Here is a 13,183-nt window from a genome sequence, read left to right on the forward strand (position 1 = left end):
AATTCTTGTTCCTTTAGCACTGAGTTGGTCTTCAAGACCTACAGTTCAACCCTTAAAAGAATTTATTTTTCATTTTTAGATTTATTTTTATGACGGCATAATGTACATGCAGTAAAATATACAAACCTTAAGTATACTGCTCAGTGAATAAATTAAAACCACCACTCAGATCAAGATTCTAGGAGAATTCTTAGTGCTTTGGGGAATAGTAAAAGGTTGGTCCTTTTACTGTATTTTACATTCATTAGAAACTCTTATTTATAAATGTAGTATTCTGTTAATCAGCAAACTATAAAACTAGGGAAAACAACAACAACAAAATGACCCCCTCTCTTCAGGGGAAAAAAAGACTTACAGAATAGATAATAGTGCTTTTGAGGAAAGATCAAAGGATTGAGGGTTTTGTTTGATTGATTTTGGTCAAGAGAATGGGTAATTTTTTTTAATATAAAGGGTTTCAGATTATAAAGAATTAATGTGGGGGACTTCCCTGGTGGCGCAGTGGTTAAGAATCTGCCTGCCAGTACAGGGGACATGGGTTCATTCCCTGGTCTGGGAAGATCCCACATGCTGTGGAGAAACTAAGCCTATGCACCACAACTACTGAGCCCACGCGCCACAACTGCTGAAGCCCACATGCCTAGAGCCTGTGCTCCACAACAAGAGAAGCCACCACGATGAGAAGCCCATGCACCGCAGTGAAGAGTAGCCCCCTCCACAACTAGAGAAAGCCCGTGCGCAGCAACGAAGACTCAAGGCAGCCAATAAATAAATAATTTAAAATAAATAAATAAATAAAAATTAAAAAAATAAATTGGATTATTTGTCTTTAAAAAAAAGAATTAATGTGGATGGTTCTGAAAGATGGTTTGGAGGCTCAAATGTGGTAAAATGGGTTTGAATTAAAGGAGAGATTTCATCTAAATATTGGAAAACCTTTTTGACATTTTGATGATAAAATCATAAAATGTTAAAATTGTATGAAGTCTGTGAATGGCTAGATTTAAGAAAAGAAAGAAATATCTATATTGGTGTAACTATTAAATTTGCCTAGAGATAGGTTTCGACCCATCCTTCTACTTGAAAAAATATAAGATTCTGTGACTTACGTCTAATGGCACTAGAACAATTCATTTGGTCATGTGTTGAGTTTGGTTTTATTTTCTTTGTCTAGAAGATTAAGATTGCGGCCCTGCGCATGTATACTAGCTGTGTGGAGAAAACTGACTTCGAGGAATTCTTTCTAAGTAAGTTATGTTTTTGATAGTTCTGAAAAGGAAAATGAATCTACTTTTCACTTTTATGATTGTGGCTTGGTAGGATAGGTTTTTTTTTTAAGTTACTACTGAAACAGTTTTTCCTGCACAATATGGGTACTAAAAGCTGCTTGTTTTTCTCTTTTAATAGAATAAAGGCCAAAAGAACCCTATAAATAAGATGTTTTAACAAATTTTGGAAAAAAAAAACATTATCATCCCCCTTGTCCACACATGCATTTTTTACATGAGAGTACTCAGAGTAAACACATCCTGTTTTACATTCTGAATGTTTTACTTAGTATTTTTGACATGAACTTTTGGCCAATCATTCCTCTTTCATTTCTAGTTTATAACTGTTTCAGTTAATCCTGGAATATGCCTCATCATTTTTCTTCTTTCTGTAGAAGGACTATTGGGTCAAAAGGCACATACAAGTGTATTATTTTTATCCTATTTATAAATTGCTCTCTGTACGGGTTTAGATCATCATCCCTAGCAGCTGGTTATATTGGTACAATATTCATATTGATAATGTAAACTGTTGTTGTTATTAACAAGACAGACGCTTGTCAACTCATTGGGGAAGTTTAAGCTGTTCCTGGTCCCACAGATTTTGGAGGGACGTGTGCTGTGCCTGCCTGTGGTAATAGTCATTATTGCCAAAGCAGCAAGCACTTAGCCACATACATTTGATGTGTTTCAGGGACAGCAAATAATTACATGTAATTATGTTGACAACAGTGAAGAAAGAGATGCCGTTTTGGTTATTTAATAACTATTTTGTTTTTTAAGAATTCAATGCAAGTTTTATTGATTTTACTATTTCAGCAGAGTGATACAATATTATATTAGAAACTTAAAATACTGTGCTGAGTTGTAATCCTAAGTTAGTAGCACCTTCTATTTCTTACTTACTCATAGTGAGGAAAGAAAACTTTCCTCTTTTTTTAATCTCTAACATTGTCTTATTTTAGGAGAAATTAGTCTGAAAGGAGAAAATATTCTTTCTCTACCTGATGACGAGACTGTTAATATTAGAAGCTGGGTTTTTCTTAAGTGGTTTCTTGAACCCATGTACTTAAGTATTTTTCATCAGATCTTTTTAAAACCTCATCCTAGACATCTATTTAATATTAAATAACTCATAAACATACTTATTTTGAAAGGATGTTTACTAATTATCTTTGTTTAGCTAATCCTCATAATTGAAGATTCTTGAATAATGACACTGTTATTACATATTGAAGTTAATAGATCATGCTTCAATTTATAATCTGTTGTAAACTACTTTTAAAAATAAAAGTTTAAAAAAAAAAAATAAAAATAAAAGTTTATCAAAATTATTAACCATTATATTTTAGTAATTCACACTTACATGCTATACTTTTACATTTGTCTCATTTAGGAGTTGCAAAACCTTGTGAGACTGGGAGAGTTTGTATTCTTATTTTCATTTTTGTTTTGTTTTCAGAAACAATTGAATCTTAAAGAGGCTACGTGGTTTGCTCAAAGTTGCTTAGTCAAGCCTTGATGCTATGTCATCTGGCTTAAAATCCAGGAATTTTTCTACTATAGCATATTGCCCGTGAATGAATATAACTGCAAAATAGAAAATTGTAATCCATTTTCATATTTTTGTATTTTATAATTTTTTGTATTTTATATTTTTAAATGAGAACTACCTCTGTGAGATGTTGTTAGTATTGTGAACTGATGTTTGTATATGTTAGAGTGTGTACATCTCAGTGAGCTTTGTCCTAGCCTTGCCCTTTGCAGCAGTTATCTGGTGTCACATTTTTCAGTGACACCACTCTTACTTCAGGTTTTCTGAGGCTCACTTTGAGAATTACCTTTTAGACCTATATCGTGTTCCTTTGTGGTCCATCTTTGTCACTTGTGGTTAGATTAAATTTCAGAATCAAACTAAAGTGGTTCCAAACTGTGGCCAGTGAATAAAAAAGGGAGCAAATCTGAAAAGTACCATTTAGAGGCAGATAAAGAATATCTATAAAATAATGAGACTGACGTTCTTGCATCTTGGATTCTAAGGAGTAGGCCAGACAGGTCTGGGGTAAAAGAAGAGAATGTATATATATTGCTTCCTAACATTACATCTTCAAAGTGGCTATTGCTTCCTTGGATTTTTGGTATTTTAGGACTTGACTTTAGAGTCCTGAGAATTCATTACCTTTTTAAAAGGATAGTCTCAGGTAGCTGGTCAGTGTCATCCTCACTCTTCCAACAAAAGTGAGACCAATTATATTTCATGAAGATTGAGTTCTTTACTCAGTAAGCAGTATGCCTGTCAGCCTCTTGGACAGACTCCCGTAAAATGCCAAAGTTATAGATATTCTGTCATCTCAGAGCCAAAGTGTTCAGAGGTCTTGATCCAGAGACCTAGATGTTGGGGATTCTGACTGGGGAGATAGCTTACCAGCCCACTGTTGTTTCCAAGATGTTCTGATGATGTTATTGTGGCATAAATGAGTGTACCCTCTGTGAGCATGCAGTGTTTGCTGTCTGCTCTTTTGGAGATCAGTTCTGTTACAAAGAGCAGTTTGGGGCAGAGGTGGCCAACCAATCAATAAAGCTGTGTTTAATACCGCCCTGTGTCTGCAAACTGCTTTGTTTTTAGCCCTTAAGAGTTCATACCTTGGAGAGGAGGCTTCTTAATGAATAAATTTTGAGTTGATAAAATTGAGGTTCTATCTTTATCTCTTTCTGCTACTAATACTCAGCTATCAAATATGTCAATTTTGTATAAGTTTATGATAAATATATATTTTAAAACTTGAAAAAAAAGACTGAGGTTCATCATTTTATTGATGCAGTCTTAAAATAGTTTTTTCAAAGATAATTTGAACCCTAGTGTTCAAATAATTTACTTAAAAACAACAATAATGAATATTTATTGAGTACCTATTTAACACTAACCACTTTGTTAAACGTTCTACAGGCCTTATCTCATTTAATCCTCACAAAAACCCTGTAAGGTAGGTTCTCTTCTCCTGTTTTTACAGAGAAGAAAACTGAAGCACTGAGAGGCAAAGTAACTTTACCCAGAGTCATGTACCAAATAAGAGTTAAGGTTTTGAATCAGGATACCTTACCCCAGAGTCTGCATTAAACAACTAGCTATGTTAATACTGCTGCCCCGTACCAGTAATGCGTTATTTAATTTTATCCAGGTTGGTGTTGAGGAAGGAGGTAACTAGCCTCAGAAAATAGTGCGCTGAGTGTGTACTGGAGCAAGAGTGTGATCATGGCAAGACCCTGTAGCAGGTTTTAACTTTAAAGTGTTTAAAGACATTTCATTAAGCTAAAGAATCTGCTGTGTTGTTGAGATGCTTATAGTCAAACTTTCAGTGGTCTTGTTTTTTAGGGCTTTACCCTGTGGGTTTCTTTTCTGACCCTAGTGGGTATAGGGAGTCAATCGTATGCCAGCTCTTTTCCCATCCTCAGCCCTGAGCTGACCCCCAGAGGGAAAATTGTGACCCAAGTCCAGTTGCTGGCCTGTCTGTCTGTCTGTCTGTGCTTTCCAGCCGAAGAACTGATTCCCTCTTTGAGAAAATTGGAAAGGCTCCTGGAGGCTGCTGAGAAGCTTTGATGTAGAGGTAGCAATTGAACAGATTGTCCTTTAGAAGCAGCCAAATTTCATTTTCCAGATTGAAAGACAGACTTCCAAGAAAACTTTTCTTTTTAATGTTTTGTTCTAGCATCCAAAAAAGACCCAACTTCAGATCCGGGCTTGAGAGTTTCTCATGGCTATTCTTGTTCTAGGTGGAGAGTGGTTGGCCCACTCTCAGATGGCATGTGTCTTAATAGCTGAATGGCTGGCCAGGCCAGCCTTCACCTCCCTCCCGCTGGGCTCCAAGAGGAAGTCCACTTGACAGCTGCTGGGCACCTCCCAGTAAGCTCACCAGAGTATTTTGGTGTCAGTTTGTGACAGACCTGGACTGAAACCCCAGCCCAGCCACTAGCTTGTTAATGTTGTGGCTGCCCACAAGTTACTTAGCCTTTTTGAGCCTGTTTCCTCATCTCTAGAGTGAGGCTTATAATGCCTTTCTTCAGGGTTAAAGTGAGGATTAAGTGAGTTAATGTATTGACATGACTAACAGTGGACCTGGCAGGAAGTATGAGCCCTTAGTGAATGCTAGTTTCTGATACTAGTATTAGAGAGGCAGTTAGCGATTAAGTGTATGGCATGAAGCAGATCTGAATTTGATCCCAGAGGTCTCATTTCATAGCTGTGTGACCTTGGGCAATTGTCTTGATTTCTCTAAGTCAGTTTTCTCACCTGTCAAATGGGGATAATTTCAGTACCCACCTCATAGGAGTGTTGGGAGGATTCATTGAGCTAATGCATATAAGGTACCTATTAGGTCTGGCACATAGTAAGCCCACAATGAATTATAGCCCTTTATTATTTTTGGCGTTGTTAGTGTACCTTGCAGGGGTCCTGTTCTGTGTTTTCTATCCCAGTGCCCCCATTTGTTATCGTTTGGTACATTGTATACGTCACTGTTTGCTGAAAGGCAGAAGATAGACTTCTTTCTTGAGTCACTGCTCCAAATGACAGATTCTACTCTAAGGGCTCAAAGTTTCCCACTGATTCTCTTTTTCCTTTATCTTCTTGCTCCAGCTTTTCTCCGTGTCATGTAATAAGGAGGGCATATTCGGGGGGCCCCTGCATCCAGCCAGAAGCACTCCTTAGAGATCTGAGAATTGAGAGGCTTATATGCCTAAGTATTGAGCTGACTTTTGGTACCTTAAACCAAGGAGAAGCACTACCTGGTTTGTTATTCCTAGGAGTGATGAATGGCCTTTCGTTAGATATCATCTGCTTTCTTGTTCAACTGCAGCTCCCTAGAGTCCTACTTCTTTCTTCTGATCATTTATTTTGGTTGAATCATTTAGCATACTCATGTTTGTAGCATATTGGGTCACCTTAAAGAAAGAAAACAGGAAAGGGAGATGAGAAGAATTTAGATTTCTCAGCAGGGCTCAGGTGAAAAAAAGCCTGTACTTAAGTGGGATAGGTAAGGTGGTGTCTGCCTAGCTTTCCAGAAGAATTGGAGACCAGGAAGGGAAAATAAACATTGAATCACAGTTGGAAGGAATTATAGAGATCGTCCAGGCCACATTATACAAAGTGGGAAAACTGAGGCTCAGAGAAGAGAAGTGATTTTCCCAAGGCCACACAGCAAGGTGGTAATAGGGCTGGAACTAGAAGCCTGGTTGTCTGACTGCGTTCAATGCTCTCTCAGCCCATGGGCTTGCCTTGTGGTTCCATTGGCCCTATCTATGATAGCATAATCAGAGAGCTATAATTAGACTGCCATATATTTTAGTTGAACAAATTCCTACTGATATTTCAAGCATAGTCCATATTCCTCTTCTAAACCCTCACAACAGTTATACTTTATTGTTGTTTTCTAGGGTGCCAGATGCCTGATACATTCAATTCGTGGTTTCTTATAACTCTGCTTCATGTCTGGTAAGTGAGCAATATAAGTGAAGTCACCAAATGTATTTTTTAAAAAAAACACTGCTGACTTGTTAAGGTATAGCCTTCAGCAGGGCTGATTATATGAAATGGCAGTCGTTCAAGCATTAAAAACTGTTCCTTTCATTTTAATAACTGGTGTCTTGTAGCACATTTTTTATTAAAGGTCAAAGCATAGTCACAGAAAGAAACTAATATTTGTAGGATTTTCCCAAAGAACACCTAACCCAGTGAACAATGCTGTCAGTATCTGTAAGAGACCCTATGAGCTTGGGTGGAAAGTTCTTTCCCTTGGTTGTTTTAGGAAAGTTCACATTTACGTAAAAGTGGTTTGAATTGTGAGCATCCGTGGTCATTTCATTGCTGGTCATCAGAAACCTATAACAAATTATAGCACTGACATTTACGCCTGTACCTCTAAAGTGTGCATACAGGTTAGATTCATGCCTGGTCTGTTGCATATAAAAATATTTAACACCTTAAACAGTATATTTTTTCTTCAGCTGCAAATTAAGTAGCCAAAAAAAATCAATTTTTCATCTAATGTTACACAGTACTAAAGGTCAGAAGGATATAGGAGAGATGTTGAAGTGGGGGCTGGGGAATGTATTTATTGAACTGCCAGATCTTGGGAAAGTAAATTCTGGAGAACTAAGTTTACTACTTTGACCATAGTGAGTATCTGAGGAACGTGGGGAATGGTTGCCCTGTCAAAAGAACCCTTGTTTGAGACTGCCTTCAGCTGAGCTTTGCATCACAGGGCTGACTACTTACTATATAAAGACTTTTTGGTTTTGATCACCTCTGAAATATTTCTTCTGAACTCACATAGTCAGTGAGATTGGCTAAGGGGCCTAAGGTGGCAGTTTATGTTGTTTTTTCCTAAGCCAGTAGTTTATTGAGTGTACAGTGTGTCCTGGGTAGTCAATAAGCTATGTCTGGAAGCTCACAGTCTAGTGAGGGAGATAAGACATACGTAATAATCAGTTATAAACTGGAACGGCTGAGTTCTATAATAAATCTGAGTAAGTGGTGCCTCTGGGATCACAGAGGAAGCTGCAACTATCAAAATATCAAAACCCTTACTAGTTCTACCTGTTCTTTGAAATAAATGCGCCATGCCTTTTAGTCAGGCATCTGGGAAGGCAAACCACCTTCTGTCTGAATGGTGAAGGTTAGGAAAAGGTTCAGGGAGGAACGCTGGATGTACTGAGAGGAAAACTACTTTTTTAAGAGGAGAGGACTGCAGAGGTGGCCCTGTGGAATTACTCACTGGAAAGGTCGGAGGGTTGTGAGGAGTCTAGGCTGTTCCCAGAGGAGCTCAAAGATAATATTCAGAGTCAGTATGAAAGACTCTTTATTGCCCAAGAGCCAGAGGTATCAGAGTGTTAGAGGGAGTGGATGGCAAAATAAAAAATATAATCCCTGTAACCACATCCCAAGGTCAATACCTGACTAATAGCAGCTGGGAGCACCTTGAAACTACTTGTAGTTCTTTCAAGTTAGCCACCATTTCTGAATGTTCCTGCTGAGTCTCCCTTGCTGAGGTTTAATTTCTCCGCGGAGTGGGGAGTACCACCACCAGTTAAGCAGAAGGAGGGGGGCTTGTCTACGCTTGGGCACCCCTCCATCCTTCCTCCTTGGTTCTCATGATCTGCAGGCTTCTGTGGGATGAATCAGTAGCTGTTCAGTTTGAATCAGCAGACTCTTATTGTGTAAGAACTGGGGGGCATTGGCGAGAAGGATATGACATGGTGTTCACCTTCAAGAAACTTAGTCGAGTGGAAAACAGGCACAGTACAGATCACAGTAACGGATGACTGTGAAAGAAGTGCTGTGCCCGAGGCACAAGCAGGTACTATGGAGGGACAAGGAAGTGTGACTAAATCCAGCTTTGGTGGATGGGGGAGTATGTATTGGATAAAGAGTTGCTCTGTGGTAGAGGTGACATTTGAGATGCACCATGAAGGGTGAGTGGAATTTCTGTCAGAGAAAAGGGGGGCATTTAGGTTGAGAGAATTATTAGGAGCAAAACACAGAACATGTACAAGAACACGGAGCATTTGAGGGCAGCCAAGTTGTCTGAAGCATCTAGGGTAGGTTTTTGGAGAAATGTAGTGGAAAGAGTCACCAGAAAAGTACTTTTGGGTCCAGTTGGGCTACGATCCTCAAGAAGAATGGAGCAAACGCACTTCTAGGGGATAGGGCTCTTACAGGGAGTAAGGGATCCACCCCAAGTCTGCAGAAAAGCTGTGTTCTTCTAGTCCTGTTCTCTTAGCCCAGAGCTCCAGGAGGGTAACCGAGGGATCACCAAATCCAGTATTACAGGGCTCGGTGGACTTGCTAGGGTTGTGCAGGGTTGAAATACCTCCTGTGGGTAGTATTGTGAGGGAGCGGTGGGGAGGCCTAGCAAGCAGTCGTAACAATGGAATCCGCGTGCCCCCCCCCCCCCAAACAAACAAACCCACAAAAACTGGAATACCCTGGCAGTGGACTTTCCAGAAAGCTTGCTTGGGTTCCCAAGGGCGATGTCTCCCTGTTGGCTCTTAGAATAGGGACAGGATTTATCATATCCTGTTAGTTCCCTGGAGGAGGTGTTGATGTTTCCCTTACCCTGTCTGCCTTCTCTAGTTCCCAACTTTTTATGTGTAATGGGCTTTAGGACTGGGACCCCTCCCGTTCCTAGAAGGCCCTTATCAATTGTGTATTCTTGTGAGCTTGCAACTGCAGTGACCTGTGTGTTCTTTGTCTTTGCTGAACAAGATTAGTATTCACTATGGCTGCTGAAAAATTGCTGAGAGAGGTTGCTGTGTGGGCTTTTCCTCACGTGGAGTTGGTAAAAGCAGGCCTCCTCCTCTGTTCCCTGTCTGGGGCAGTGGCATTGTGATCCGTTCAGGTACCCACACCAGAAACCTAGGAGGCCTCCTTGACTTTTCCCTTACCCCCATCTGGTCAGGCACCAGTCACCCCATCTCAGACTTTTTTGACCATGACCCATAGTAACAAATGCATTTGACCTTGAAATCTGATACAAAAGTTTTGTAAAACTTATCCTTACAATGTCAGATAATCTCTGATATTTTCTGTTCCATTTGAATTCATTTAAAACAGAAATTCAAGATATCACCCACTAAATTGATTTCACTGGGTTACAAGCAACAGTTCCTGGAAACTGGTGTTTGGCCTCCAACTTCCCTCTTCCTGTACCATTGGTCTTTTCAACACAAATTGGAATAGTACACACACACACACACACACAAACACACACACACACACACACACTCCTTAGTATTCTTCATTGTTCTCAGGATAAAGTATGTTTCCTAGCATGGCATTCATATCCCACCAAATATGCCACCTTTACCACTCTCATCTGATGCCATTCTAGGTACAACTACCACCATCACTCCCTCCCCTGCAAGAAAAAATTAAACGATGTAATAGAAATTTCAGGTCTTCTGCCAAAGCTTTCTTCTGCCTAGAAAGTCCTTCTCCTTCCTCTCCACCTGACAAACTCCTGCTTTTCATTTAGTATCCAACTCAGATCTCATCCTTTCTTTGAAGCCTTCCCTTCCCTTTTGAAGGCAGATACTATCTTTTTTGGAGAGATATGAAAATGAGATATTTCTTCCCCTCAGTCCCATGTCTTACTCGAGTTTGCATCAATAAATGTTGATTTAATAATCTATGGCCTCAGAACTGACTTGGCTCCTATGGCAATTGGAAGGGTCAGGGCCACTGCCTGTTAGTGGGATGAGAGCGGCAAAGCTCTGTGCCTACTTAAGTTTCCCTGGGTGGCGAGATGTGTGTAGGTAGAATTTATGTTGGTGTTCTAAGTATTAATAGATTTGTAGAGACCCCCATTTTAAAATTTATCATGGAACACTAGTACTTTATAGATGCAGAAATTAATTTTAGAAAATGGAATGGAACAAATAAAATTAGAATATGCCTATGATGGAGGTGGAGTGGAGAGGAAAATGCAGTTTGTATTTTAAAAAATTATTAAATTATGATTATCAGATATAAATATAATTACTAGGTCCTTTACAGTATTATTTTTTAAATTATTTACTTACATTATCTCACACATTCTTGTGACTACCTTACTCCTATTTACATATGAGAGATCAGAGACTTAGAGAAGTCAGAGAGCTTACCTACAGAACTAGTTAGTATATGGTGGAGAGAAAATTCAAGTATGGGTCTGGCTAACTCAGAGTATTAAGTTGCTTTCCTCATTGGTAACTAAAACTACCAAAGTAACTATTTATTAATACTAATGTTTGATATTAGTAGTACTGTTTATTACTTAGTTAAGTACCTGTTTATTCTTAAACATAAATCCATAAAATTATAGCATTTATTTTCTAATTGAACCTACTGTATGCAGCAGATTTGTTCCCTGCCCTCATAGGGCTGAGGGACATTGAACAAATCATTAACAAAATACAACTGGGATGGATGCTATGAGAGTAAGTGACAGAGCTCTTTGGGAGACGAGGGATACATAATTTAGTTGAGGGGGAGTGGGTCACTCAGGGAGGGCGTTACTGAAGAGATGACATTTGAACTGACACCTGAATGATGAGTAGAAGTTAGCAAGTCAAAGAGTGGATAAAAAGGCATTGCAGGCAGTGGGACCTCATGGTTTCCAGTCTTTTTACCAGCAGAGCCCTTTTTACAGATGAGGTTTTATGCACAGCCACAGTGTATGAATAGATGAAAGGATTGCTACTCGGGTTTGAAGAAGTGGCAATGACCTTCTCACTGCAGGTCTTCACAGCACGCCCACTGGTAAGGGACCCTTACATAGCTCCATGGAAACTCTGAGCACAATTTAAAAACCACAGAGCTAGTCCAGCTCCCTCGTTTTACAAATGGGGAGATGATTTTGGCAATTTTAAAGGATCCGTCACAGGCCTCTTTTATCAGTAATGGAGGACCCAAGGCTCAAATCCAGAACTGACTATGTGAACTGCTCCTTCTGCAACACTTTGCTTCCTGCCTGCGTGTCCCCTTTTGGTGGTTGTGGGATGGGAGTCTCTTACCCTGAATTTGAACTGCATACCACTGACCAGCAACTACATGAAACTGTGTTTCTTAGCACTCACTGTCTATATCCTGGGAGAGGCGACAAGTACACCTGAAGATAGTGCAGGGTGCCAAGTGCCATGTTTGGTAAGCAGACATACAGATTTTATGGAGCACGGGGCAGGGGGACGGCCTGGGGATAGTTGCATTGGCCTTCCGGGGTCTAGAACTAGAGGACATGGGGTCTTGAGGCATTATTAGGAGAGGAAGAATTAATTGTAAACAACATTTTAAGATGTTCCAAGTGAGAGAGAAAGATGAGGGGATGATCACTGGAGGGAGAAACAGGATAGAGGGGGGACGCATTCTGTTATTTGTTTTTTATTTTAAGATGGGAAAACACTGGAACATTTTTATAAGCCTAAGGGAAGAAGCCTCTGGGAAAGAAGAGAAAGAAGTAAAGTGTGGAGGTGGAAGGGGTTGGAAAACAGACTGGTTCCAGTCTCAGTCCAGCCAGAGAACTCCCTGGCAGACACTCCCAGCCTTTGCAAGAGGGCTCTTTAAAACCACTGCAGCAGTTTTGATGTAGCTGTAGGGCTTTCGAGCTCATGCTGGATTCCAGCAGCTCCAGACCTGCTATATATGGTGAGCCCTGGCCATGTGCACATCTCTCTCTGCCTCCCCCAGCCAGAATCACTCTGTTTAAACACCCACACATGTAGCTTTTTGCCGAAAGCAAAGGCCTATGCAGCATCATTTTACCAACATTGCATAACCTAAGAGCACTGGTACCTGCTACCCAGGAGCTTGTTCTTTATAGTGGATCTGACAGGCAGGCCACAGGCCAGGTATAGCTCTTGGAGGAGGCTCTCTGTCAGGTGAGATGGCTTCAGGAAGTGCCTTGTCCCACTTGTCTGTTTGCCCACAGACTGTCCTGTGGCCCCCATGCTCCTCACATAAAGAGTAGGCTTGGTGGGGAAACCAGGTGGAGATAGCCATGCACACAGCCCCAGGAAAGGTTCAGTGTGCCAGCTGACAAATAAATAAACTCATTCATTAGCACACTGCTGAGACTTGAGTGTGGCCGTGTAGGCTCTGCTTTCTTGGCCTCAGGTTGGTGGTGGAGTAAGGGAAACAAGCTACATGAAAGTCCTTTTGGGATTCCTTCATAGCAGCCAGAGTGACAAACCTGCCCAAGTGCCCACTAGTCTTCATTGAATTAAAAATCAGATCCTCTCCGAGCAGCTTATAAACTACCATGAGGGAGAAACAAGGCCAAAACACAACTGGCATTGTCCGAAGCCCAAACAGAGCAAGCGAGACAGGATGCAGAGAGCTGCCAGGACGTGGCAGGAGGTCAGCATCAGGAATAGCAAGAATTCTT

The 13,183-nt window shown here is 40.4% G+C and overlaps 1 protein-coding gene across 2 annotated transcripts in view; it reads left to right on the forward strand.

Annotated features, from left to right (window-relative positions):
* Positions 1–13,183, forward strand: part of LOC130833146 (ubiquinol-cytochrome-c reductase complex assembly factor 1) — a 98,938-nt gene that overhangs the window by 30,960 nt on the left and 54,795 nt on the right. For both annotated transcript variants that reach the window (XM_057702488.1, XM_057702487.1), the window contains exons 5-6: positions 1,175–1,247; positions 6,699–6,756. In XM_057702488.1, coding sequence (XP_057558471.1) covers positions 1,175–1,247; positions 6,699–6,756 — 131 coding nt within the window. The remainder of the gene's footprint in view (positions 1–1,174; positions 1,248–6,698; positions 6,757–13,183) is intronic.

Source organism: Hippopotamus amphibius, chromosome 12, assembly GCF_030028045.1.
Source record: "Hippopotamus amphibius kiboko isolate mHipAmp2 chromosome 12, mHipAmp2.hap2, whole genome shotgun sequence".
NCBI classification, from domain to species: Eukaryota; Metazoa; Chordata; class Mammalia; order Artiodactyla; family Hippopotamidae; genus Hippopotamus; species Hippopotamus amphibius.